The sequence below is a fragment of the Zootoca vivipara genome, chromosome 7, assembly GCF_963506605.1.
Source record: "Zootoca vivipara chromosome 7, rZooViv1.1, whole genome shotgun sequence".
NCBI classification, from domain to species: Eukaryota; Metazoa; Chordata; class Lepidosauria; order Squamata; family Lacertidae; genus Zootoca; species Zootoca vivipara.
This window is the reverse complement of record NC_083282.1, coordinates 77,380,188-77,408,060: the sequence shown is the minus strand read 5'-3', so window position 1 is coordinate 77,408,060 and position 27,873 is coordinate 77,380,188. Positions and strand designations below refer to the sequence as shown.

Here is a 27,873-nt window from a genome sequence, read left to right as displayed (position 1 = left end):
TACTGTCCCTTAATGGATTCCACCTTCTACATTCAGTGAACTGTCTGTTCCTATTCTCTGCTTCTTCTTTCTTAACCTAATCCCTATGAGGACTTCTGCTCTATGACTGCTAAGCCTTACTTGCGAAGAGATTGCTGAAGTACCTTGTCCAAAGGTTTCTGAATGTCTTAAGGGCATGTTCACAGTACTGCTTTAGAATGCAGCGCAGTTGCCCCCCACCCCGCATTTCACAGCACCTACTCCCTTAAGGGGTTCACATCAGCATGGCTTCATTAGGGTCAAAATCGCTTGTTTGTGTACACACCAGGGAGCATTGATAGGCATTGATGTTTTTACCCTATACAAAGGTATATTCACCCCCTGGCTAGAGATGACTTAGGAGATGCTTGGCAGGGGGTTGGACTGGATGGCCCTTGTGGTCTCTTCCAACTCTATGATTCTAGGATGGAACATGAAGCTGGTTTGAGAAACAACTCAGCGAACAGTAGTATTTTATAACGAAGCAGAGAGAGAGAGAGAGAGAGAGAGAGAGAGAGAGAGAGCGAGAGCGAGAGCGAGAGCGAGAGCGAGAGCGAGAGCGAGAGCGAGAGCGAGAGCGAGCGAGCACAGGAATTGAAAACCCAGCGCAGTGAGCTCAGTGAAAACGGGAGTGTGAAACCAGCCAAAGTGGAAAGTGTCAACTCTGGGCTTGAGGACACTTCCAGAGACCTCTGAAGGGTCACCACGGTTACGCGTTTAATGGGAGGGGCAGGGAATAAGGCACCAACGGTGCGTCCTGCGATCCTGGCCCTGTTGTTTGTTTGTTGTTTGTTCTTGGGGGCCTGAGAGGGCTCCAGTGCGACCCATGCCCAAAGAATGATCCAACCTCTCCCGGGAGGTTCGCATCCGTTCACACTGGGCGAGGCTGGAAGTTGTTCGTGTGGCATCCACGCGCTGTGTGCGCGCGGCGCTGGCGCACAGTGGCACCGTTGGCTCTTCTAACCGAAATGGAGACTAAGTGAAGCCCGGGAGACTTGGGATCTCGACCGCGCCTTTCTGGGGCTTCTCTGGAGCTTCTAGAAGGGGGGGGGAGGGTCGGCGAAGGCAACTGCCACCAGCACCTGCCTTGGCGAGAACCAAAGGAACAGGGAGCGCGGCCTCTTTTGGAGAGGCACGCAGAGCTACGCTCCCAGGCGGTGGGACGGCTTGAAGGCGCTGCTGCTGCTGCTGCTGCTGCTGCCGCCTTCGAGGAGGGCTTTGCGGTGGGTCGGCCAGCCAGGCTGCGGTTGGACTGGTGGGGGCAGGCAGAGAGGAGCCTCGGGGGCGGGGATCGAGGGACTCAAAAGTGCGAGCAGAGGCAGCGTGCGCGCAAGGCTGAGCCCGAGAGCAGGAGGTCTCCATCGCGGTGCCGGCTTCTCCAGACCTGCCCCGACGTGCTGTCCTCCGCCGTGCAATGGCCTTGCTCCTCACCGCCGGCTTGCTGGGGCTTCTTCTTCTGTTGTTGTTGCTGCTGCTGGCTTCTCGCTTCGGCAGAGCGCGGTGAGTGAGCGGTTGGGGTTCGCGACGGTTTCCACCTGTTTCGGAGGAGGCAAGGTATGGGCTGAGGACGCAGGAGAGCGCCACGCGGCTTCGCTGGAGCTCGCCGGGTCTGAATGTAGGACACTTCTCCTGGGAGAGTTATAAACATCTTACCTGAGAGGTCGCCTTAGCCCCTTGGATGCCCACTCAACTGCTTAAAACGGGCACTGTTACATGTGCCCCTTAATACTCCTTCAACATTTGTAAGAAGACACTAGCCTATTTTGGGGTGACAGCGTGGCGGTCTACAGTTTGGAACTCCCTGCTTATTGACATCAGGCAGGCCCCTTCACTGTACCCTTTGGCACCTGTTAGAAACAAGCCTATCCAGGCATGTAGAATGTTGACACGTGTCTTAGCCTGGTTTTTTAGCTTATTTTTTGATCTTAATTATTTTGGAATGTTTTAAGTAGCTTTAAAAAAAGAAAGAACTGCTTTCACTTATCATTTCATTGCTTTATTCTTTTTGTGAACTCCTTTGAGAGTTGCGTGTTTTCTGTTTCATTTTTTGTTTTTACAATCAATATATGTTTGCAGCATTGGGTTCCATAATGGAACAACGTGGCATAATAAAAATAAAGAGACATAAGGAAATATATAAAATGGGATTGGACCTGAGCCAGGATTGAAGAGGCAAATCAAGAAGTTGGTCTGTTATTGAAGGGGGAGATTTAGTGTTGGTCGTTCGTTTTGTATCTTATTTTTTAATATAATTTTAGTGTGTTTTAATGCTTTGATTTAACACCATTAGGATAGCTCAGCCAGTGGTGCATGAGACTCTTAATAATGCCATAATATGTGGGTGCTGGGTGTTACTCCTGTGTTTGCATGTGTTTTAACAGATATATCTATCATCTGAAGATAATGCTTAATTAATCTGATGAAGCTGCTCTGGTCTATGACAGTTTATGCCACAAACCAATCTGTCAGTCTTTACCATGTGACAAGAGTCATCATTTGAGGATCAATAAACGTGCATGAAAAAGGAACAAACAGTCTTGCGGTACCTTAAAGATTGTGATGAGGTGGGCTGTAGTCATAGCTGCCAAGTTTTCCCTTTTCTCGCGAGGAAGCCTATTCAGCATAATGGAATTTCCCATAAAAAAAGGGAGAACTTGGCAGCTATGGCTGTAGTACACATAAGTTTGTTCCACAATACAGGTACATTTGTTAGTCATTCAGATGCCACAATACGATGTTGCTTTTGCTGCAACAGACAAACAGGACTATCCCTCCAGCATATGTGTGCTAGATTTATTTGCTGGCATAGTACCACCTAGAGAGCTCAATTCTATGGCTAGTATACGAATATAGGTTTGTGGATTTGCATTGCAGACATACCGTCCAAATGTCATTTCCAAGTTTTCTAGATAATATATACATTTGAGCCGCTTTGTCTTCCTGGCCTGCATTTAGCATGTTAATGCATGCATGGAAATGGGATAGAGGCTCAAAGTTATGTGGGGTTGTAGTCAACTAAGTTTTACACAGAATAGACCCATTGAAATTCATGGACCTAAGTTAGCCATGCTCATAAATTTCATGGGTCTATGCTGAGTAGGACTAGCACTGAATAAAACCTTTTGAGTTTAAAATGCCCAGGGGTCCACTTTTATATACAGAGGGCATCCCTGTCCCATCCAGTTCCATTTCACACCTTGAAGCCAGGGATGTGTCCAACCACCAGCATACCAGACAGAAAGACCCTCTGCAAACCATTCGAAAAAAGTTGATAAATCTGCTGCATGCAAAGCATTATCAAGAGGGACAGAAGCGATCCATCTACCACATGCTGTATATGATGGTGTCCTGTATTGTGGATTTATAGTAAGAAAGAACATGTAAAATAAATATTTGTTTACTTGGAGAAGTGGAGGTTCTCTAGGGTCTTAGGAAAAAGGTTTTCCCGAGCTGTTTCTTGATATACATTTTAGCAAGCCTGCCAAGGATTAAGCCTGGAATGTGCTTTCCCACTGATGTGTGAGCCCTCCAGAGTATTCTTACCTATCCACAATTCTAAGAGCATTTTGTTCTGGAATTATGTGTCGAGGGAGTTTCTGGAATTTCCTTTCCTGATGCTTCCAAGGAAGCTCAGGGCAGGCAGATGCCAGAGAAGATTTAGACAGAGACACCTGTTTTCTTATGTTCCTCTGTAAAGTGCTATTTACATAGGTGGTAAAGGTAAAGGTAAAGGGACCCCTGACCATTAGGTCCAGTCGTGACTGACTCTGGGGTTGCGCGCTCATCTCGCATTATTGGCCGAGGGAGCCAGCGTATAGCTTCCAGGTCATGTGGCCAGCATGACAAAGCCGCTTCTGGCAAACCAGAGCAGCACATGGAAACGCCGTTTACCTTCCCGCTGTAGCGGTTCCTATTTATCTACTTGCATTTTGACGTGCTTTCGAACTGCTAGGTTGGCAGGAGCTGGGACCAAGCAACGGGAGCTCACCCCGTCACAGGGATTCGAACCGCCGACCTTCTGATCAGCAAGCCCTAGGCTCAGTAGGTAGTACTATACAAATAAATAAAAATCATTTATTAAAACAACTCAAAATCTTAGGGCTCCTTTAAGACTCTTCCTTAGTTTTATTGCAACAGGTTAACAAAGTCGAACCCTTGGAACAGTTTGCTATTACTATTTTTCTCCTCCTAAACCACCTTCTTTAAGAAAATAGCTTTCAGGGCAATGGACAATCTAATGCACTTTCAGTGCAATCTCTGCATGTATACTCAGAAATAATTCCCACTGAGTTCAATGAGACTTACTTATGGGAAATCATGCTTAACACAGAGCACACCCATTGAAATTAATGGCTCTAAGATAGTCATATTCGTTAATTTCAGTGGTTCTACTTAAAGCTGGACTAGCATTGGCCACAATTGGGAAAGGAGTACGACAAGGTTGTATATTGTCTCCCTGCTTATTTAACTTATATGCAGAATTCATCATGCGAAAGGCTGGACTAGATGAGTCCCAAGCCGGAATTAAGATTGCCGGAAGAAATATCAACAACCTCAGATATGCAGATGACACAACCTTGATGGCAGAAAGTGAGGAGGAATTAAAGAACCTTTTAATGAGGGTGAAAGAGGAGAGTACAAAATATGGTCTGAAGCTCAACATCAAAAAAACCAAGATCATGGCCACTGGTCCCATCACCTCCTGGCAAATAGAAGGGGAAGAAATGGAGGCAGTGAGAGATTTTACTTTCTTGGGCTCCTTGATCACTGCAGATGGTGACAGCAGTCACGATATTAAAAGACGCCTGCTTCTTGGGAGAAAAGCAATGACAAACCTAGACAGCATCTTGAAAAGCAGAGACATCACCTTGCCGACAAAGGTCCGTATAGTTAAAGCTATGGTTTTCCCAGTAGTGATGTATGGAAGTGAGAGCTGGACCATCAAGAAGGCTGATCGCCGAAGAATTGATGCTTTTGAATTATGGTGCTGGAGGAGACTCTTGAGAGTCCCATGGACTGCAAGAAGATCAAACCTATCCATTCTTAAGGAAATCAGCCTTGAGTGCTCACTGGAAGGACAGATCGTGAAGCTGAGGCTCCAATACTTCGGCCACCTCATGAGAAGAGAAGAATCCTTGGAAAAGACCTTGATGTTGGGAAAGATGGAGGGCACTAGGAGAAGAGGACGACAGAGGACGAGATGGTTGGACAGTGTTCTCGAAGCTACCAACATGAGTTTGACCAAACTGCGGGAGGCAGTGCAAGACAGGAGTGCCTGGCGTGCTATGGTCCATGGGGTCACGAAGAGTCGGACACGACTAAACGACTAAACAACAACAACAGCATTGGCCACAACCAATAAACCATAATCCTATTCATGTCTACTCTGTGGCAGGTCCAATTTCCAGGTTAACAGTGTAAGGCAGGGGTGCCCAAACTTTTTTCAAAGAGGGCCAGATTTGGTGAAGTGAACATGCATGAAGGTTGACCGAAGTTGTTGAGCTTTTTTAGGATTTAAGTTGTTGGGCTTTTGGGGGGATTTTACCCCAGGACATATACTGCCACGGGGATGGATTAAATCGAACAGCAGGCGAGATTAGGCCCCCAAAACAGACTTTGGACATGCCTGGTGTAAGGGTGCAATTCTATATTCAGTAAGTCCTATTAAAATGAATGAGATTTAATTCAGAGCAGACATGGATATTGTTACTTCCCACCCAATTTTCAAGCAGCTAACTGCACTTACCCAGGTCTTGATTTCCTTGGAATGAATAGCTTTATTTTATACAACCTGAGCATAGGAAGAAGGTTTCCCAGCATTAACACTCTCATAGATCTTGCTTCCCCTTTGGGTTTTCAGTACAGCCCGCAGTCCACCACAGAGCAGCAGCTCGCTCACTCACAATTCTGGCTGCTGTTCTTCTACCGTATGTAGCAGTTAGGTGAGGAATGTGGAGGAAAGGCCTACCCATTTTTTCTGTGGCACAGAACAACTTCTTTGGTGGTGCTCAATCGAGGTACTTAACTAGGCAGCAAAGGCCATTACCTCAGCTGGTTTGGCAGGCTTATGCATTCTATCCTCACAATTACAGGACTTGTTGAGAAGTCTGAGCTTTTCAAAGTATACATAACTGACTTGATGGGTATTATAAAGAAGAATCAGCTAGGCTAGAAGTTTTGAAAACACTGAAAGGAGAGGATCTGACCACACTCTTGCCATGTGAATTTCACTTCAAGCCTGAGTCAAGTTGTTCCTACCCCATTCCATGCAGTGCGTGTGTGATTCTCTATCTGCACAAAAGACGTTTGTGTTGGCAGTCAGCTTCCGTCATTGTCCCAGAGATCTGCTTAAGGAAGCCCCTTAGGCGAGAAGGGGAAATGCGGCCAGCCGTCTGCTAGCGCCACAAAACCAGCAAAAGAATTCACCAACCCAAACTGGGCAACTCATCTCCCTTTTGCACAGGGAACCAGAGAAGCAGAAAGCAAGAGTTTGAAGGGAGCATTAAGACATTTCCAGTTTGCACATTGAGGATCAAGGAAGGAGATGGGAGACAGGGAGGAAATCCTGTAAGAAAGACTGGGCCAAACAGCACAGGGGTTTAAGATACAATTTCACAACATTTATTTTCTTTTTTGTTTTATTGGAACAAAAAAAATGGTGGTGGTGGTGTGGGCGGTGGTTGTGCTTATGTGGGGGCAAAAGGGTGTATCTGTGCTTAAGTACTGAGGGAGGGAGGGTTAACTCTTTCTCTCGTGCCATTTTCCAAATCTAAATCACACCAACTCCATAGCTGTTATTTGGTCTCACCGAGGGAAAACAGAGCAGAATTAAGAAAATAAATAGGGGGAATGCCCCCCTTTTTAAAAAAGAGTAATAGTCATGAAATGTAAAATCCTGTAAGCACATACAAAGTGCCTCCATGCATCAGTCAAACTCTTCAGAACTGTTTGTTAATCTTGGAATAAATTGAAATGTCCCAAACTAGGAGGACAAATAAAGAAGGAAGCAAAGGGGGAGAAACAGCTTTGCTTGCTAGATGCCCTGTAAAGCACTGTATTTTAGTATTTAGTCTTAGTGATCGTAGTACAGTATTATAATTTTGAATAAATTGTTGTTGATGATGATTATTTCTTGTTTCAAGTACAGTAGTTGTACATTGGTTTTAATATATTGTACAATTCGGTGCTGTTAATAAAGAGATGCCATCACACACAAACATTGGCACAAAAGCAGTCCATTAACTGGGGTGGAGAACCTCCACATATTGTTGGACTGAAACTCTCATTATCTGGACAAATTCCAGTCTGGATCCAACATGGAATTGGTCCTGAGGGAGAGGGAAGAAGATCTCTCTCAGCAGCTTTTTATATCATTGATGATGGTGCATTTCCCCCCTTTAGTTTTGTGGCACCTACCTTTTGGAATTCCTTCCCCTTGAATATTAGACAGGTACCATCTCTTTTTGTCTTTTTGGCCCCTACTGAAGACCTTCCTCTTTAAACAAGCCTTTTAAGTTGAGATCTTTCCCTGTCTGCTTCTGCATTAAAACTGTTTTAAATATTTTAGAACTCTTTTAAATTTGTTTTTAAAATAATAATGATAATGATAATAATGATAATAATGATAATAATGATGATAATGATGATAATGATGTGTATGTTTTGCCACCGTCTCCATGGGGAGGAAGGTTGGGATATAAATTAAATTATTTGATCATTTAGTTAATTAATAATATGCTATTTCCATCTGCTAATAGCGTACAATGTCTGTCCACCATATTTTCCCACTGACAGGACAGAATATATTTTTTGGGTAAATTGTCTTGTACAGTAGAAACTGGGGGTGGGGGGGGAAGACAGTGTATTTCAGGATTCTTGCATCCTTTGTTTTATTTTGTCTGGTAGCTGAAACCAGCAAACACAGTGATTATGTAAAGTTGTGGCATGCCAATGTACAGTCATTAATTCAAGCCATCCTATTTAATCAAAATAGGGAACTGAGAAATGGGCAGCTCAGTTCCCAGCACATTTCTTGGGAAGTAAGTCAATGGGTTTATTGTCAGGAAAATGTACAGTCTAAAATGATATATGAGTTGAGGGTCTAAACTATGGCTAAAAGGTTTGGGGCTTTGTCCTGACAGGGGTTTAGAAAATTGTGAATGTTTGGAGAGAGCAGACAATCTTCTTACTCAGTCAGTAATAAGAGCTGCAGGGCATGCAGTAACAACAACAGCAGCAGCAGCAACAACAACAATTTATTATTTATACCCTGCCCATCTGGATGGGTTTTCCCAGCCACTCTGGGCTGCTTCCAATTGAATATTAAAAACACAATACAGCATTAAACATTAAAAACTTCCCTAAACAGGGCTGCCTTCAGATGTCTTTTAAAAATAAGATAGTTGTTTATTTCCTTGACATTTGATGGGAGGGTGTTCCAGAGAGCGGGCGCCACTACCAAGAAGGCCCTCTGCTTGGTTCCCTGTAACCTCACTTCTCACAGGGAGGGAACCGCCAGAAGGCCCTTGGAGCTGGATCTCAGTATCTGGGCTGAAGGATGGGGGTGGAGACGCTCCTTCAGGTATACAGGACTGAGGCCATTTAGGGCTTTCAAGGCCAGCACCAACACTTTGAACCGAACACACAGTAATCTGTGCTGGCAAAATAGAGAGCGATTCAAGATTGGCAGAAGAAAAGGCCTTATGCAGTGTCCGTAACCAATGGAATTGAAAGATTACTATTGGGCTAGATAAGCTTTTATTTTATTGAATTTATATCCCACATTTCCATCATGGAGCTCAAAGTGGTCTCCCTGCTCCTAGTGCAACACTCTAACCTCTAACTATCATTATTCATGACCTTCAATAGATTGACATCCATGTGGCTAACTCTTTTCATTTTGTTAATGGGCTGGCTATCTCTTTCATGTTCTCCTTGTGGCCTCTGGCTGTGGTCTTTTCCCGTTTCACGGATATAAAACTCAGCAATAAAAATCTAATTAGAGACAGATATGTTTGTGGGCATTGCTTTGGCCATGTGGATCTTGAGGCTTTGAATGTATTCTTTGATTTATCGTATAATACCCTCCAACATTTTTCCTATGAAAATAGGGACGTCCCATTCCATAATGATAATTTTACTATTTATACTGCACACATCTTACTGAGTTGCTCCAGCCACTCTGGGCAGCTTCCAACATATTTAAAAAACACAATAAAGCATTAAACATAAAAAACCCTTCCCTATACTGGATTGCCTTCATATGGTTGGATGACTCCATACCTTCCAACATTGTTCCAAAGAAAATAGGGACATCCTAAGGAAAAGTGGGACATTCCAGGATCAAATCAGAAACTGGGATGGCTTCTCTAAATCAGGGACATCCCTGGAAAATAGGAACACTTGGTGGGTTTGTCATATGATCTCCCACCCTTCATTCTAAAGAAGCCTGGAGTGGCGATTTGCATGCTTGGAAGGAGTAGCTCAACATGTCCGGTATACCTGAAGGAGCGTCTCCACCCCCATCGTTCTGCCCGGACACTGAGGTCCAGCGCCGAGGGCCTTCTGGTGGTTCCGTCACTACGAGAAGCCAATTTACAGGGAACCAGGCAGAGGGCCTTCTCGGAAGTGGTACCCACCCTGTGGAATGCCCTCCCACTAGAGGTCAAAGAGAACAACAATTACCAGACCTTTAGAAGGCATCTCAAGGCAGCCCTGTTTAGGGAAGCTTTTAATGTTTGATGGATTTCTGTATTTTAATATTTTGTTGGAAGCCGCCCAGAGTGGCTGGGGGAACCCGGCCAGATGGGTGGGGTATAAATAAAAAAATTATTATTATTATTATTATTATTATTATTATTATTATTATTATTATTATTGTCGTGATCTGAACTAGCCATACCCTATACAAGCTAGACCTCTCTGATTTAGGAAAACCAGCCATGTTCAGTTCCTCATTTGGGATACGGAAATGCCCAATGGGCCTACTGTTTTGTTAGATCCACTTCTTCTTTTTGGTCCTCTGAAAGAAACAGTTTGTGTTTACTTCATACCCTCCAACATGTTGAGTCCCTAAACCAGGAGGCACCTCTTCCCATCCATGCTCCTGCACAAATTGTGTGACCTGTGTGAGATCATGAAGCCCAAATGAAGCACTATTTTTCCTGGGTCATGCTCTCACTGTGCCCAAAAGCGTGGATTTTGGGCACTGCTATGCAAGATTGCAGCCCTGAAAAAGGGCGAAATTTTGGTGCAAAGTATTGAGAGGTCACGGCACCCAAAATTGTCATTGTGCTCTTGTTGGGGAGAAAAATGGAATGTCCTGGTTTCCCCGAGACACTTGCTGGGTATGTCTGAGGATTCCAGGGTATGGTCTGAAACATTTTTGTTCCCAGATTCTTAGGAAGCTAAGATAATTTTAATCTGTTTTAGCATTTTAACTTTTGTATGTTTTAAGGTAGAGTTGTGAATTTTTCTTGTCGCTTTATCTTCTTGTAAACCACTTTGAAGTTTTTAAACAATCAAGCTGCGTATAAATTTAATGAAATGAATAAATAAAATGTTTGCTGCTTTGGATTCCATGGTAGAAGAAAGATGGGCTGTAAATATAAATTAATTCAGGAGTTCGGAGAAGTACTAATCCCAGAACGTTCTGCCCCTCTTTTTCTTTTTCTCCAATGTTTTCCTGGAAAAACCTAGCATACTTACCTGCCTGGAAATAGCTTCTAGCGACTTTTAAAAGAGCGTTTAAAATGCAGGAAAGGCCTGGGCTGCTTTCAAATCAAACTGAAATAATAAACACCCTTTTGTAATGCTGTATTTTCAACATTTTGGTTCTGAATTTGCAGGAAGGCTTGCGAGCCAAGATGTCACCCCGCCTGTCCATTTTTAGAATAGATTGCCCCACAGTTTACGTAAGCTAAGCTATTGGTCAGCAGCAGAATCCTGTGTGGCCTGCTGGTTTTTTGCTAACAGAAAAGCAGATTTCCATTCCTCTTAAGCCTTTTATTAATTCAACTAATCTCTGTGATTTAAGACATAGGTAAACAGTTAAGATTGGGTTGTAGTATCAGCATGGGCCTTTTGCAGAGAAAAATGATAATCACCCCCCCCCCATTTAGACATGGACAGCTGGTTCACACATGCCTGTACATTACTTGATTTCATTACACCTGATTACTGTGTGTCTTAAAGCTGAGCACAAAAAGCAAATGCAACTTCTGCCTGGGTGTTAATATCTGTGACACTGCAGATCACCTTCAATTAAGGTGGCCATTAATGAATTACCCAAAAAGAGCAAATGAAGACATGGCTTTGCATACAATTTGCCTGGGCTACTTTATACGTATAGATGCAAATGTAGAAATTATTATTTTAATTTAACTAGAAACTTTGATCAGGTGGCCTGTGTGCCCAATCAGTCTGCTCCTGCGGTGCTAAATTCTGATAGGCATCTTCATAGCTTCCATTCTCCCTTCTTTTGTGGTCTTTTCCTTTAAATAAATCATACAATCACTGACAGGATGCGGGTGGTGCTGTGGGTTAAACCACAGAGCCTAGGGCTTGTCGATCAGAAAGTTGGCGGTTCGAATCCCCACGACGGGGTGAGCTCCTATTGCTCGGTCCCAGCTCCTATCAACCTAGCAGTTCGAAAGCATGTCAAGTTGCAAGTAGATAAATAGGTACCGCTCCAGCGGGAAGGTAAACGGCGTTTCTGTGCACTGCTCTGGTTCACCAGAAGTGGCTTAGTCTTGCTGGCCACATGACCTGGAAGCTGTCTGCGGACAAACACCGGCTCCCTCGGCCTATAGAGCGAGATGAGCGCCGCAACCCCAGAGTTGGGTTCCTTTACCTTTATAATCACTGAATTGTGGTGTTGGAAGGGACCACAAGGGTCACCTAGTCTAATCCCCGTAATACAGGAATCTTTTGCCCAACGTGGGGCTTGAAGCAAAGACCCTGAGATTAAGAGTCTCATGCTGAGCTATCTCAGCAGACTGGTTGGACTGGAAAAAACCCTTCGAAAGAGAACCTTTTGCTAGTCTTTCTAGTCTTTCAAACCGAGGACTATCCCCTGTATAGTAGGACAAATGGCCACCCTAATATCAATTCACAATTTCTACAGACCCTCTTGGTGGACACTGCCCTCAGAACAGCACTAAAGGGGGCCCCTGAAGGCGGCATTGTTGCGGCAGCCCCTAAGCAATAGAATTCCCTGCCCACAGAGGTTCACCTGGGACCTTCATTAAAGAAAAAAAATTCTCCCTGTGTTGAAGCTGCACCTCTTTACCACTGACACCTAAGGGAGAATTCTTTTTAGCACTGCAGATTTAGAAGAGATGTAGATTCAGGAATGGGGTTGGGAAGGTGAAAAGCAAACTTCATGGTGGGTGGGGAATGGCAGAACAGCTGTAAATATTCTACCCTATAACTGTTTGCCTTGGGGCTTTGAATGCTGGATAAAGAAATAAATACTTCCCATAAGAGTTTGGAGTGATTAAACACCAATATAGTTAATAGTTTCTATATTGTCCTTCTTTCCAGGCGACCGGGGGAACCTCCACTTGACAAAGGTTTCATTCCTTGGCTTGGGCACGCGCTGGAATTTGGCAGAGATGCCACCAAGTTCATGACTGACATGAGGAAGAAGCATGGGGATATTTACACAGTGAGTACCAAGTCCTCTGTGTGAGTCCCCTTAGCATTTAATTTTACATTATTGTTTTTTGAATGGGTGCCACCATGACTCAGGCCCTGGTCTCCTGCTCCCCACATCACCAGTGCTGTTGGTTAGAGGATGTGCCTGTAGTAGGGCAGGAGAGACAATAGGAGTATATAGGAGTATAGCATCTAGATCAAGGGAAGTAATAGTACCACTGTATTCTGCTCTGGTCAGACCTCACCTGGAATACTGTGTCCAGTTCTGGGCACCACTGACAAGCTGGAACGTGTCCAGAGGAGGGCAACCAAAATGGTCAAAGGCCTGGAAACAATGCCTTATGAGGAACTGCTTAGGGAGCTGGGTATGTTTAGCCTGGAGAAGAGAAGAGAAGGTTAAGGGGTGATATGATAGCCATGTTCAAATATATAAAAGGATGTCATATAGAGGAGGGAGAAAGGTTGTTTTCTGCTGCTCCAGAGAAGTGGACACGGAGCAATGGATTCAATCTACAAGAAAGAAGATTCCACCTAAACATTAGGAAGAACTTCCTGACAGTAAGAGCTGTTTGGCAGTGGAATTTGCTGCCAAGGAGTGTGGTGGAGTCTCCTTCTTTGGAGGTCTTTAAGCAGAGGCTTGACAGCTATCTGTCAGAAATGCTTTGATGGTGTTTCCTGCTTGGCAGGGGGTTGGACTGGATGGCCCTTGTGGTCTCTTCCAACTCTATTATTCTATGATTCTATGAGATGCAGCATTAATCAGAGAGATGCTAGGACAAATGTCACCAATATGGGGTCTGTGGACACAATGACACCCTTGGGGGGGGGCTAAGAGGCCTCTGAGCCTCTACCCACCCACTAACTGCCCCTCTTCGTCATGAGTGGTGAAGATATTTACCTTTTTCTCCCTTGAGTACATAAAGCTGAAGGAGGAAGTTGGCAGGGTGACACACATTCCCTCTTTCTCTTTCGATTGCATGTGCTTTCCAAGGTTCAGATTACCCAAATTACTTAAGATATGTGTGTGCACTTTCTCTTTCTGTGTCTCCATGTGTGTGCACTGTGTGTGTATGATCTAGGGAGTAGGGAGAAAGTGACCAGAGAGCAGGTGTCCGTGGGACTCACTCACAAATCTAAATGTGCCCATAGGCCTAAAAAGATGGGTGAGCCCTATGCTAAGGGCTGGGGAGAAGCAGCAAAGTGTTGCATAACAGAGCTGTGTGTCCAGCACCCCTTAAGCCGCTGCAGTGGATGACACTGTTCCATCACCAGTGTTGAAGTAAGATTTAAATGCCTGCCCAGTTGAGTTTGAGAAGAGCACTATCTCTGTCTTGTCCTTTGCCTCAGTAATCTCAGTGTCTTGAGCCATTCCTGAACTGTTGACAACTTGAGACCCTAGTGTTGTAGGAGAAGCCCAGAATTCCCCTGAGTCCTGTGAAGCAGGTGATCCCAGAAAGCTGGTCCAAATTTAGAGTTCCTAGATCTTCTGGTCTCCCTCACTCTCAATAACCAGTCTCCCGTTTCCCTCTGTGCTTTCGTTCTGCTCTAAGTACTTTAATAACAGACCAATCCAACCCTGACACTGGGTTGTGGGGCATTTGGATTGAGTGGAGGTGTCTGTCCACCCAGCTCTCCCAGCTGAACCAGCCTCTTGCTGGTCAGCTCCACTTGGTTCCAAATAGGTGGGCAAATGAGAGGTCTGCTGGCACTATCTCCACCCAGTGAAGGAGGGCAATTGGTGGGTAGGGCTGAGCTGGCCCAGGATCTGTTGGATCCCAAGCTGATCTCATTGCTATCACCAGCCAGCATAAGGCCCATTTACAACCCAAATGCATTGTATGTAGTGCTGTTTTTCTAGAAAAAGAGGTGCCGGAACTCACCATGAACTTGTTCTCTTACAATGGTGCCCTCCTGAGAGGTGCCGGAACTGAGTTCTGGCTAGTTCCAGTTGAAGAAAAAGCCCTGATTGTATCCCAAGAGCCAATTTCACACTCCAAAAAGCAAGAGAGAATGCAGCTGCTGTGCCTTCAATCCTCCCGTGCCTCTTCCAGTTGCAGCCTGAGCCTGCAAACAAAATTCTTCTTTTGCCTCATGGGAGATGAAGGTGGGTGATGAGATAATTGAAGCAATGGGGTGGGACAAGGCAGAGCAGCTGCATCCTGTCTTGCAGCTTTTCAAAATCCAGGCACCATCTCTAGATGATGACCAAGCAACCTTAAGTGTGAGTAGCTTTGTGTACAAAATAGTCTACACAGGAATAGCTTTTATGTGATCTCCCCTTTACAGGTCCCAGAGCAGCGTCAGTTTTACATAGTGACACAGTGCCTTCATGTTTAAACAACTCATCTGTGCAGCCTCTTGTTGCTCAATACATATTTCTTCAGAGAGGGAAATAAACTCGTAGGGAGATCTTGCACTATTAGGGAACACCAGCCATCCTTGCTGACCCGCAGCCTTCTTCTCTTCAAGCATTGCTTCAAGGGAAACCCATGGCGACAGCCCTATGCACAGGAATCAGTGAGCAATTTTATGACACAATCTTACCATCTGGGGAACCCTTGAAATTTATTCATTGTAGCGCAGAGGTAGCGTTTAACCCCTTTCCAGCCTGGGGGTTGCACTCGAGGCTAGCCAACTCTCCAGAGGCCACTTGTGAGTGGTGGTTGCGAGCGCTTTTGCCACTGAAAACATGCTCTGGCTGGAACGCATGGCGCTACTGCACATACAGCTCATATAAACCCACACAAAAGCACACACACTCACCAGAATTATAACAGGCACCAAAGGCAAATAATGTGACATTGTTGTTGTTGTTTAGTCGTTTAGTCGTGTCCGACTCTTCGTGACCCCATGGACCATAACACGCCAGGCACTCCTGTCTTGCACTGCCTCCCGCAGTTTGGTCAAACTCATGTTTGTAGCTTCGAGAACAGTGTCCAACCATCTTGTCCTCTGTCTTCCCCTTCTCCTAGTGCCCTCAATCTTTCCCAACATCAGGGTCTTTTCCAAGGATTCTTCTCTTCTCATGAGGTGGCCAAAGTATTGGAGCCTCAGCTTCACGATCTGTCCTTCCAGGGAGCACTCAGGGCTGATTTCCTTAAGAATGGATAGGTTTCATCTTCTTGCAGTCCATGGGACTCTCAAGAGTCTCCTCCAGCACCATAATTCAAAAGCATCAATTCTTTGGCGATCAGCCTTCTTTATGGTCCAGCTCTCACTTCCATACATCACTACTGGGAAAACCATAGCTTTAACTATACGGACCTTTGTCGGCAAGGTGATGTCTCTGCTTTTTAAGATGCTGTCTAGGTTTGTCATTGCTTTTCTCCCAAAAAGCAGGCGTCTTTTAATTTAATGACTGCTGTCACCATCTAGGAGCCCAAGAAAGTAAAATCTCTCACTGCCTCCATTTCTTCCCCTTCTATTTGCCAGGAGGTGATGGGACCAGTGGCCATGATCTTTGTTTTTTTTGATGTTGAGCTTCAGACCATATTTTGCGCTCTCCTCTTTCACCCTCATTAAAAGGTTCTTTAATTCCTCCTCACTTTCTGCCATCAAGGTTGTGTCATCTGCATATCTGAGGTTGTTGATATTTCTTCCAACAATCTTAATTCCTGCTTGGGATTAATCTAGTCCAGCTTTTCGCATGATGAATTCTGCATATAAGTTAAATAAGCAAGGAGACAATATACAACCTTGTCGTACTCCTTTCCCAATTTTGAACCAATCAGTTGTTCCATATCCAGTTCTAACTGTAGCTTCTTGTCCCACATAGAGATTTCTCAGGAGACAGATGAGGTGATCAGGCACTCCCATTTCTTTAAGAACTTGCCATAGTTTGCTGTGATCGACACAGTCAAAGGCTTTTGCATAGTCAATGAAGCAGAAGTAGACGTTTTTCTGAAACTCTCTAGCTTTCTCCATAATCCAGCGCATGTTTGCTATTTGGTCTCTGGTTCCTCTGCCCTTTCGAAATCCAGCTTGCACTTCTGGGAGTTCTCGGTCCACATACTGCCTAAGCCTGCCTTGTAGAATTTTAAGCATAACCATGCTAGCGTGTGAAATGAGCGCAATTGTGCAGTAGTTGGAGCATTCTTTGGCACTGCCCTTCTTTGGAATTGGGATGTAGACTGATCTTCTCCAATCCTCTGGCCATTGCTGAGTTTTCCAAACTTGCTGGCATATTGGGTATAGCACCTTAACAGCATCATCTTTTAAAATTTTAAATAGTTCAGCTGGAATATCATCACTTCCACTGGCCTTGTTATTCAGCTGGAATATCATCACTTCCACTGGCCTTGATTCATGGATCAATGCCTTGTCGTGGCGAAGGGGCTTGAATAACTCAGAGAAGCTATGAGCTATGCCATGCAGGGCCACCCAAGATGGACAGGTCATAGTGGAGAGTTTTGACTAAACGTGATCCACCTGGAGAAGGAACTGGCAAGCCACTCCAGTATCCCTGCCAAGAAAACTCCATGGACAAAGACAATGTGACATTATCTACTGGTAACACAGACATGCAGACTACCCACATCTCACACAGACAGGAATCTGCCACACTGTTGTGTGATGTGCTGCTGGTCTTGGTGGAGAGGTTAGGTTTAAATCTTTCTACCAAGCTTAGTGCTGCATTCGGGGAGATCTCTGCATCTCAGCACGGGACTGAGGTTCTAAGCCTCTCCATCAAGCCCAATGCTGACCTGGGAGGGGGGAATCGTCACCTCTCCTCTTCCCAGAGTAATCTCCGAAGAGCAGTGACAGAAATTTCCCACCCATCACAACACCACGTAGGGAGAAGAGGAACCACCCCTCCCAGTGCAGTGCTATGATGGGGAAGAACATGGGGCTGGTAGGAACCATATTGGCTCATTCAGGAACCTTCCCGAGAGGGAATAATGAAAAGTTTGCAATGCAGCTGTTTTGTTGCTGGTGCTATAAATATATGGCACCTAATTGCATTTGCTTTTATTTCCTGGGGGTTTACAATGCTACTGGTTAAACATGGATTTGGAAAGCAATTGTATGCCACATTTATTTCTAGGGCCACTTTTTATGCTTTCACTTCCTTTAATGCTTTTTATGCTTTCACTTCCTTTAATGAATAATGCACCAGTTTTGTGTTTTCATGATTTGCTTGGTTTGTTTATATTTCAGGTTCAAGCTGCAGGGAAATTTGTCACCGTTTTACTGGACCCCCATTCCTACGAAGCAGTGCTTTGGGAGTCACGTTCCAAGCTGGACTTTGGCCAGTATGCCCGCATTTTAATGGAGCGAATGTTTGATGTCAAGCTGCCGGATTACGACCCTAACACAGAAAAGGTCATGATGAGAATGTAGGTGCCTTTTTTATGTGCAAAGTGCTTGCAAAAGCCAAGCCACTGTACCATGGACCATCTATTTATTTGTTGCATTTGTGTTCCACCATTCCTCCAAGGAGCTCAAGGTGGTGCACCCCCTCCCCATTTTATCCTCACCTGTGAGGTTAGGCTGAGCAGCAGCGCTTGGCCTAATGTCATCCAGTGAGCTGGCTTGGCAAGGGACTTGGCATCCAACATCACAGAAGGGACCACAAGGGTCCTCTATAGATAGGTGGATGATAGATAGATAGAATTTATATACCGCCCTATACTCAGGGGTTTCAGGGCAGTTTGACACGCTCTACCAATCTGGAGGGCTGCATTTTCCTCATCCCTGATTTAAAGGTCCTTACAAGAATAGACGGATAAGCAACTTGGCTTTGTAAATATTGCTGTTTTCAGAGTCTTCCTGTAGAATCTCAAATTTTGAATGGTGTCTGGTTTTTAATCTTTTGTACCAGGGGTGGGGTGGGGAGGGGGGTGGATCTCTAGCATAGTCACAAACTGCATTAAACCCTTAAAATTGAGGGGGAGGGGAAGGGCAGAGGCAGAAGGCAATAGCAGAACATAAACAACCAGACCTCAGAGTTTATGCTGGCAAACGAAAAGGAAACAAAAACACTGAGGATAAATGCTCCTTTGATGGAGCTGGAGTCATATGACTGGACGCATCAGATAACTGTGCTTACAGCTCAGTACTATTGGGTGGGTGCAGGGAATGATGCTGCAAGTTGCACTTGCTTGACAATAACCTTACAATACTGGCACTTTTATGAATGCTTTGTAAAGGCATATGCAACTTTGGGTCTGGATAGTTGGGAGAACAGCTGATGTCATCTGGTTATAACTCTCCAATTGCTGGCATCTGCCAGAGAGGCTCTCTTGACTGCTCTGCTTTTAGCTGATGCAGCAAAATGGGGGGCAGCCTTCTCAGTGGTGGCACCCCAGTTCTGGAATTCCCTCCCCTACAAGATACGACTGGCACCAGCTCTCTTGAGTTTTTGGCACTAGCTGAGGAGCTGGTTATTTCTCAATTTTGCAGAAAGTGGCTTGCGTAAGGTCACTTGGTGAGCTCACAGCAAAGGTAAGATTGGAACCTGGTTTGCATGTCTGTCTCTTAGTCTCAACTCAGGGGCAGGAAACCTCTGGCTTGCAGGATAATCTGTGGGGAGCATGCTGTTGAAGCAGACCTCAGCAGCCAGCAGGATGAGTGGACAGTACAATCCTGCTCAGTTTGGCTGCACCTGCCTGTTCCCCTGCTGGGAACAGGTGTGCACAGCCTAAGTGCAGTGTGGGGCTGTTTGAAAGTTATTTGGAAACATTCCTGTGCTGCTTTTAAGCTTCTGGTTTTGGAGATTCAGAGAGTGATTTGGGGGTATTGCAAAGGGGTTTTCAAACAGCTCCATGCTGCACTTTGAAGTTCCGACAGTAGGGGCTTCAAAGCACCGCATTACTATGAGGCCAGGTGATTGACAGATAGGTGGCCCCAGCCACATATACAATTTGGCCCTGCAGGGGTGGGGAGATAAGGCATAGCTGCCAAGTTTTCCCTTTTCTCGCGAGGAAGCCTATTCAGCATAAGGGAATTTCCCTTAAAAAAAAGGGAGAACTTGGCAGCTATGAGATAAGGTTTTGGCCTGCTGGTTAGAAATGCTTTCCTATTCCTTCCCCAGCTGATTATTGTGAAGAAGACACCATAGAAGGGAATTCTGCTGCTTCTGGTTTCTTTTGATATTAATAATCGGGAGTACTCTTATTACACCTCCTTAGGTAAAAGCATAACCAGCAGATTGAATTAATGTTGGCTAATGTAAACAAGGAGTGGCTCTGCTGGATGCAAGTTCCTTGTGAAAGCTTTACTTGTGGAAGTTTCCCACTGAGAGGGGCCAAGAAAAACATAGTCATTTAGTCCTCTGCGGTGTTACTGGAATGATTCTCAAAAAAAGAAGTTGATGCAGCTTTGGGTAATGAAGGCTGCATGGTGTATGGGGAAGGAAGAGGAGAGTTCATGTCTCAGTTCAGAAGTGAACCTTGCTGCAGAATTTAAGGGCCAGACATCTTCTCCCTGCCTAACCTACACCGCAGGGTTGTTGTGAGCATAAAACGGAAAGAAATGCAGCCTGAGCTCTTTGGAGGAAAGAGGAGATGCAAATGTGACACATATGTAAATGGAAGATAGTGCCTGCTCAGAAGGGCACCAAACCATATAGTAATGTTGGCCACACTGTCAGCTTTGGGTCTAGTTATTTGGGGGCCTTTCTCTGTCTCTTCTCAAGGTCTTTTTCCCTCAGTGCTGCCACTCTGCATGTGCGAAAGAGCATGTTATATTCTGCTACGGCATAGCTGCCAAGTTATCCCATTTTTACAGGGATTTTCCCTTATGCTGAATAGGCTTCCTCGCGAGAAAAGCGAAAACTTGGCAGCTATGTGCTACGGTAGTTCCTTTACACTTATTCTAACAAAAACAAGCCCAAGAGCTACAATTTCCAGAGTTCCCCGAGAAGAGGGACAGTTAAACCACTCTGAAAACTCCATGAGGGGGACAAGTGTCTCCTAACCTATTCTCAGCACCCCTAGGAGACTGCAGTTCCCAGGATTCTTTGGAGAAAGCCATGACTGTTTAAAGTGGTATGATACTGCTTTCAATTTATGGTCCAGGTGGGGGCCTGCCTGTATGTGCAGTGGCTCTGAAGCGTGAACATCAGAAATAAATTCAAGGCTTCATGTTCAGTACAAAAATGGGCACTTGACAAATTGGCTGCCATTAATGAACTAAGAATGCCCCCCCCCGAAAGACACCTGTCCTCTCCAGCAGTTGTTGCAGGGAAAGATTGGTAATGGTATGTAGATGTATTTTAGGGAAGCTTGCCAGATCACTTGGGACCTCTGGGTTCATCCAAACCACTATCTATGCTTGCTTCTCCATTAGCCCTTTTCTCTGGAATTGGCACCCTTTGGTCGTTTTTGCTTTTTACAGAGAATCCAGATGATTCCGTTGTTAAATTGCTGCAGTCCAGTATTTTCTGTGTTGTCCTCTCATATTTTTTAGATCTCAGTTGTGGGCATTTTTAGCTGCTGTAGTCAGATGGAACTGCAGCTCAGGCAAAGCACTATGGATGATCGAGCCTTTAATTTAAAAACTCCTGTTTGCAAGTCCTGCTCTTCGAATTGCTTCCTGTTGCTTCCTGCTGAGAAATGTGACGAGAGCCCCTTAATTGGCACCGTGACAGCTTCTCCTTCAGATGGGGTGGTGGGGAGCTTTAAGTTACTGTATTTAGGGAAAATGACTACAGCAGAGGGACACACTTAAGACTGATTCTTTCACCATTAAGAATGGTTTTGTTAGTTCAGTCCTTCAAGAACTCACAGCGTGCAGTGGATAAGAAAGCCACATGTGTTGGATAGTTTTCAATGGGATTGCATTGTTCACGACTAAAACATTCTAAATCTTGCCTCTTACTGTTGTTTTAATTGCTACTGTCCCTGATTTAAATTCTACACTTTGTAACAGGGCCTGCAACAAAAAAGGTGGAACTTTAACCATATGAATGGTTAAACTACACCTTTAATAAGCTCTTGCTTTTATTCTTCTAAAGTAAAGAGGTTTGCTTTGTCTCACTTTTCCTTCCCCAGGACTCTGCAGAACAAGAATCTCCCCACCCTAACAAAGGCGATGTTCTTCAACTTACGAACCATTCTGCTTTCTGACCCAAGTAGAGCCAGCCAGCAGTGGAAAGAGGATGGTCTGTTTCACTTCTCCTACAGTACAATGTTCAGGTGAGCACAGCATACCTAAGCCCTTTCCTCGGATACAGGAAGGTGGCAGTGAGGTCTGCTCAGGGCCAGTATATATTTATTCGGACAGTTTGTATATCACTTAGTTGCCATCATCTCTAAGCGATGCACAAGAAACTCAGTATAATCAGTTAACATCATGAAGTCAGAATTAAATTAAGCTGCCTGCTGGAATAAAAAAGTATTCAGTGGGTGCTGGAAGTTCAACAGGTGTGGGGGGAGGGCTGTCTATCTCAACTAGAAAGGCATCTCATAAAACTGGGCTTGCAATACCAACCCAATGGCTCCTTGTGGATAGAAGCCATGTACTGTATCTGAACCATGGGCAACTACCAGTAGTGACTTGGCAGGGATATAAGGGATCAGGTGATTCCTATATCAGATACCCAGTGGCATCACTGGGTACCAGCGGGGGCTCCTAACTCAGCAGGGGACCCATTGCCAACCCTCTGCTTTTCTTCCTCCTTGCTCTTGCCTCCTGTTTTCCATTCATCACAAGGAAAGTGAACAGCAGAAGGAAGGGAGAGAAGGAGCACCAGCATCCATCGGACCTTGCCCTCTCCCTCTGGGTGAGTCTGCAAACTGGACCAGCCCATAGGGCGAGGGACAAGCAAATAGGCCAGTGAGGAAGAGGTGAGCCCACAGAGAGCATCTTGCCCAAAGGCCCCCGAAACATGGGTCTGCCCAAGAAAGGAAGCTTGGTCTTAATTCTTAAGCTTGGCCGCGGGATCACATTCATCCAGTGCTTTACCAGCTGCACTGGCTCCCGGTGGAGTACAGGATCAGGTTTAAGGTGCTGGTTTTGACCTTTAAAGCCCTCGTACCTACAGGACCGCCTCTCCTGGTATACCCCGCGGAGGACCTTAAGGTCCACAAACAACAATATTCTGGAGATCCCGAGCCATAAGGTGGCTAGATTGGCCTCTACTAGAGCCAGGGCCTTTTCAGTATTGGCCCCAACTTGGTGGAACGCTCTTTCACAGGAGACCAGGGCCCTGCGGGATTTGTCATCTTTCCACAGGGCCTGCAAGACAGAGCTGTTCCGCCTGGCCTTTGGGTTGGACTTAGTCTGACCCCTGTGTTTTCCTCCCTCATGGCTTGGATTTATGGACTACTTCAAATCAGGCTGCATTTTAAACTTAAATTTTAAATTTTAATACTGTATTTTAATCTGTATTTTAATCAATTGCTTTTTATGTTTTATTGTAATTTTATTGGTGTGAGCCGCCCTGAGCCCGGTTTTGACTGGAGAGGGCGGGGTATAAATAAAAATTTATTATTATTATTATTATTATTATTATTATTATTATTATTATTATTATGTGAAATCTGCAACGGTATGTCCTTAGGAATGAAATTGGCACACTTGATCTCCTTGTCTATCCTTCCACCATCCTGCAGGATGTGGAGAAGAATACACATTGAGTGCCTAAATAGAAGCTGGCCTTGTAGAACACCACTTTTTATGAGAAAGAAAACACAATTTCAATATCAAGTGGTCCTTTAGGCATGTATATTGGTATGTATCTAGCCAGGATCACACAGTGGAACATTTTCAGTTCAGAATCCAGCCTGTCGGGGAGAGTTTAAAGCACAGATGGGAAACTTGTGGCCTTCCAGCCATTTTTTGAATGATGTCACAACGTTGGCCATGGTGGCTGAGATTGATGGGAGTAAGAGTCTAATAGCATCTGGAAGTCCACAGTTTCCCCATCCTGCTGGCCCTCACTTTTTCACAAAAGTGATCAAGAGTAGTAACCCAAGGTGACTTTGCACTTGTGGAAGGGACTTCTGCTTCCACATTGTGGGACGCTGTTTTCAAAACAGATGGAAGCTGGTTTGAGGGAAGATGTGCCAGAGAACAGCATTTCTCCAGAAGCAAGAAGATTGTGGCTGATGTGTGTACTCACTGGAGCCTGAGTAAACAGCAATGTGTACACAGTCATAGTACACATTGTACACACCGTAGATGTGTCAATAGATTATGTAAGGGGAAGGGATTATACAGAACCCTCCCCCCTCATCAGAAGCAGCCCGTCTCCCAGCAGTCATGAGAGCGAGGGGTCTGAAGGGGTGAGTCAGGAAACGGAGAGGGAGTGCCAGGGCTCTGACAACATCAAAGAGCCCCTGTTCCATAGGCAGGAAGAGAGGGAGGCGGAAAGAGTGGACAGGAATAGGTCAGACAGAAGACCCGTCCCCCCAACACCGGAATTGCGGAGGAGGAGGAAAGGGAGGCGCTTCTCAGTTCCGAGGCATTTATGCTGGTCCCGAACGCGGAAGGGGGTAGTGCAGGAATCTGACTGGAGCGGGTAGACATGAAATGAGCAATCCGTTCCACTGTAAATAATGTGCACCAATAAAAACGTCTGAAAGACAAGCATGTGAAAGGTCGTTACTCAAGAGTAGTCACAACAAACCCTGACAGATGAGGAGACTGATTATGAGAAAAAAGGGATGGAAGAGATACAACTCACGTTTTGGATATACTGAGCGTGAGACAAGCAAGAAGAATAGCAGAAAAGCAGACAGATATTTAATATCGATATGAATTTTCAAAAGGCACCCATAATGAGTTGAGGATGAAAAGGTTTGAATAGAGAGGTAGAGATGATAGCATTTCCATATAAGTGGTACTGAACGTCATTGTAATTAATACTTTTGTTCAAGATGACTGTGATATTTATATTGCAAGAAAATAAAAGTATTTTAAAGAGGATTTTTATTGTTTCCATCCCCGCTTGCCAGAGCTGGGTTCCTGACACTGTATGGCAATGAAGGCAAAGATTACGAGGATAGCAGGAATCAAGCTAAAGACCTGGCCTTCTCCCTGGAAATATACACTGAGTTTTATAAACTGGACCGCCTTTTGATGAAAGCTGCTCGCTCCATCTTGAGTGCAGGTTGGTGTGACTACACAAGAACAATCACTCCCCAAACTCTGGTGCTTGGTAAATTGGAAGTGGTGTGTGGCATGGCCTCCCAAAACAAAGCATTCCATCACCAAACCTGGAAATTCATCTCTCAGCCTTTGTAGGCAGAGCTAACGGGGGCTGCTTGAGGCACCAGACTTGGGGAGAGCTTATGGGACTCGAGAATTGTAGGAGGCTGCCCTGCCCCAGCATTTGCTGTTTGAGGTGGCTGCCTCAAACTGCCTAATGGTAGGGTCGGCTCTGCCCTATCCCCCAACACACCTTTATTTATGTAAATTTATTTTTGCATTTTAAAATTAAGTTATGCGCATTTGCATAAATGCATATGCCTATGTGTGCGCACATGCACGTGCACACATGCACACGAGCACACAGATCTCTAATGGATCTTGGACAGCCATAGGATTTCAGAACCGGAAGGTAATTTAAAAGCGATCTACTCCAACCTCCCTGCTTTGTGCAGGAATTTTGCAATAACAGAAACCTCTGCAGATGGGCCTGATGGGCCTCTTAGTTCACCTAGTAAATGCAAGGCCACCATATTATTATTATTATTATTATTATTATTATTATTATTATTATTAATACCCCACCCATCTGGCTGGGTTTCCCCAGCCACTCTGGGCGGCTTCCAACAGAAATTTTAAAATACACTAATTTCTTAAAGATTAAAAGCTTCCCTAAACAGGGCTGCCTTCAGATGTGCTCTAAAAGTCTGGTAGTTATTTTTCTTTTCGACATCTGGTGGGAGGGCGTTCCACAGGGTGGATGCCACTACCGAGAAGGCCCTCTGCCTGGTTCCCTGTAACTTGGCTTCTCGCAGCGAGGGAACCGCCAGAAGGCCCTCGGCACTGGACCTCAGTGTTTGGGCAGAGCGATGGAGGTGGAGACCACCTCCTAGGGAAACCTTTTATACTGTCAAAAAGCTCTTGTTATTAGGAGCTTTCTCCTCATGTTAAGCCCAAGTCTGCCTCCTTGCAATTTCCACCCATTTGTTTTGTCTTGCCCTATGGACTAAAAGAACACAATTCTGCACCATCGTCTAGATCTGGTGGCCCATCACAGTTAAGCTTTTTTGCTAAACCAGCAGAGCTTCCCTCACACTCCTTTTCCACCACTGCCAGAGCCATCTCTACCCTGGGAGCATTTTGGGTTAGCCCCTGTCTAAAAGGCTCATTCTCCTGGCTTCAGAGTTTTGGCAGCTGCGCCTGCGCCTACTGCTGCTCAACTAACCAGATGTTCCCAGTTGCAAAAAAAGCCCATAACACTGCTGCATAAATGTGATCTGAAAGTAACAGAACTGTAGCTTCTGAGAAGGACCAGACTACAGGCAATGTGTGGCGAGCAGCTACGCCCATGCAATGTTAACAGTAACTTAATGTACAGAGTCGAAACAAAAAATAATAATAAAAGATCCTTCCAGTAGCACCTTAGAGACCAACTAAGTTTGTCATAGGTATGAGCTTTCGTGTGCATGCACGCTTCTTCAGATGTACAGAGGCTATTGTGGGCAGTAGATGGTGCTATTGTGCAACTTTTTGGGTCCCTTTGCCTTTCAGGGAGTTGTGGTTTGCTTGTTTTTAAACGAATAGATAGATCTGGTTACCCCAGGGGTCAGCAGACTTTTCCACTGTCCCTCAGACTTTGTGGAGGGCCGGACTATATATTTTTTTTGGGGGGGGGGGAGAATGAATTCCTATGCCCCACAAATAACCCAGAGATGCATTTTAAATAAAAGGACACATTCTACTCATGTAAAAACACGCTGATTCCTGGACCGTCCACGGGTCGGATTTAGAAGGCAATTGGGCCAAATCCAGCCCCCGGGCCTTAGTTTGCCTACCCATGGGTTACCCATTAGAATGATACTTGCAGAATAGTGGGAAAATAACAAGGACTACTCCTCAAACAGTGGAAACCTCCATGGCAGCAGAGTTCCACCACTGGCATAGCCCAGCAGAGGGACCACCACCTAATCCTAACCCCGCTCTCCCAATAGTGCTTATCATGGGGTTAGGATTCTGCTCTTAGTGCTGTACACATATCAAAAGATAAGACAGTCCTTGTCTACAGACTTACAGTCTAGTAGACATGATTCGAAAGGAAAGGGGAACGGGGAGGGAAGAGGAATGCAAGTATCCGAACAGTTCCTCCTCCTCTAGCTGGTTGATGGGACCCAACTAGTCCTTACCATGCCATTATACACCTCCTGGGAGGCAAAGGTTTCAGTGACAAAGACCAGAGTGTGCTTCCCTTTATCTCTGCAATCGCAGGGTACTGCTTAGAGTTCTCCTGGATTCAAATTCTTGCTCCGCTATGAATATCACTTGGTGGCATTGGAGAATTTTTCAGTATACCTACTGATCTATGAAATCATTTGTGTCCCACCTTTCATTCCTAACAAGACGGCTAACAATTAAAATTGGAATTAATGCTTATAATGCAATATCATCTAAACTAAGGCAATCTGAGATAATACCTATCACACAGGGTTGTTGTCCGGATAAAATGAGAAGGCTGTTCTGACCTCTTGTGGGGGGGGGAGGTATATTAGTGCAATCACAATAATACAACATCCATATTGGTGCCACTGGCTTTTCTATGTGCAGCGGAAAAGAAGGAAATCAACAGCATTAGGAAGCACCTCTGGAAGTTACTATCTGTGAGGAGACTGGATTGCAGAGCTAACCGAAGCGTTTGGCTAGACAGCTACAAACAGCACTTGGTGGACCTTGGAGTAGATGAAGATATGCAGACAAGGGCAATGTTGTTGCAGCTCTGGAGTACTCAGGTAGGAAATGCCACCATCCCACTTCCTCAATCAACACTTTTCTTTTGGAGTTTAAACAGTAGGCCTGACTCTCCACTTCCAAACTTCCATGTGACCTCAATTTTTTTAAAAAATCATGAATGGGTGAAGTTAGGAACATGTAACATTTTAATATAAAGGCCTATCATTAATGTAAATGTAGCAAGTGAATGTGATTGCTGCATTCGTATATAGGTTCTCTGATATTTACTAATGCATGTGTGCATTTGCCAAAGAGCTATCAGTGTTTTGACAGTGACAATTTGCTTCACAAGAGGGACTTGTTTCACAAGGTTTGCATGCA

General features: G+C 44.9%; 1 protein-coding gene across 1 annotated transcript in view; it reads left to right on the top strand.

Annotated features, from left to right (window-relative positions):
- The first annotated feature begins 795 nt into the window (after positions 1 to 795).
- The window catches only part of PTGIS (prostaglandin I2 synthase), a 46,091-nt gene continuing 19,013 nt past the window's right edge, over positions 796 to 27,873 (top strand). Inside the window, exons 1-6 of the mRNA XM_035123856.2 lie at positions 796 to 1,518; positions 12,562 to 12,685; positions 17,833 to 18,011; positions 21,669 to 21,812; positions 24,576 to 24,730; positions 27,370 to 27,551. Of these exons, the coding sequence (XP_034979747.2) occupies positions 1,433 to 1,518; positions 12,562 to 12,685; positions 17,833 to 18,011; positions 21,669 to 21,812; positions 24,576 to 24,730; positions 27,370 to 27,551 (870 nt within the window). The 5' untranslated portion in view covers positions 796 to 1,432. The remainder of the gene's footprint in view (positions 1,519 to 12,561; positions 12,686 to 17,832; positions 18,012 to 21,668; positions 21,813 to 24,575; positions 24,731 to 27,369; positions 27,552 to 27,873) is intronic.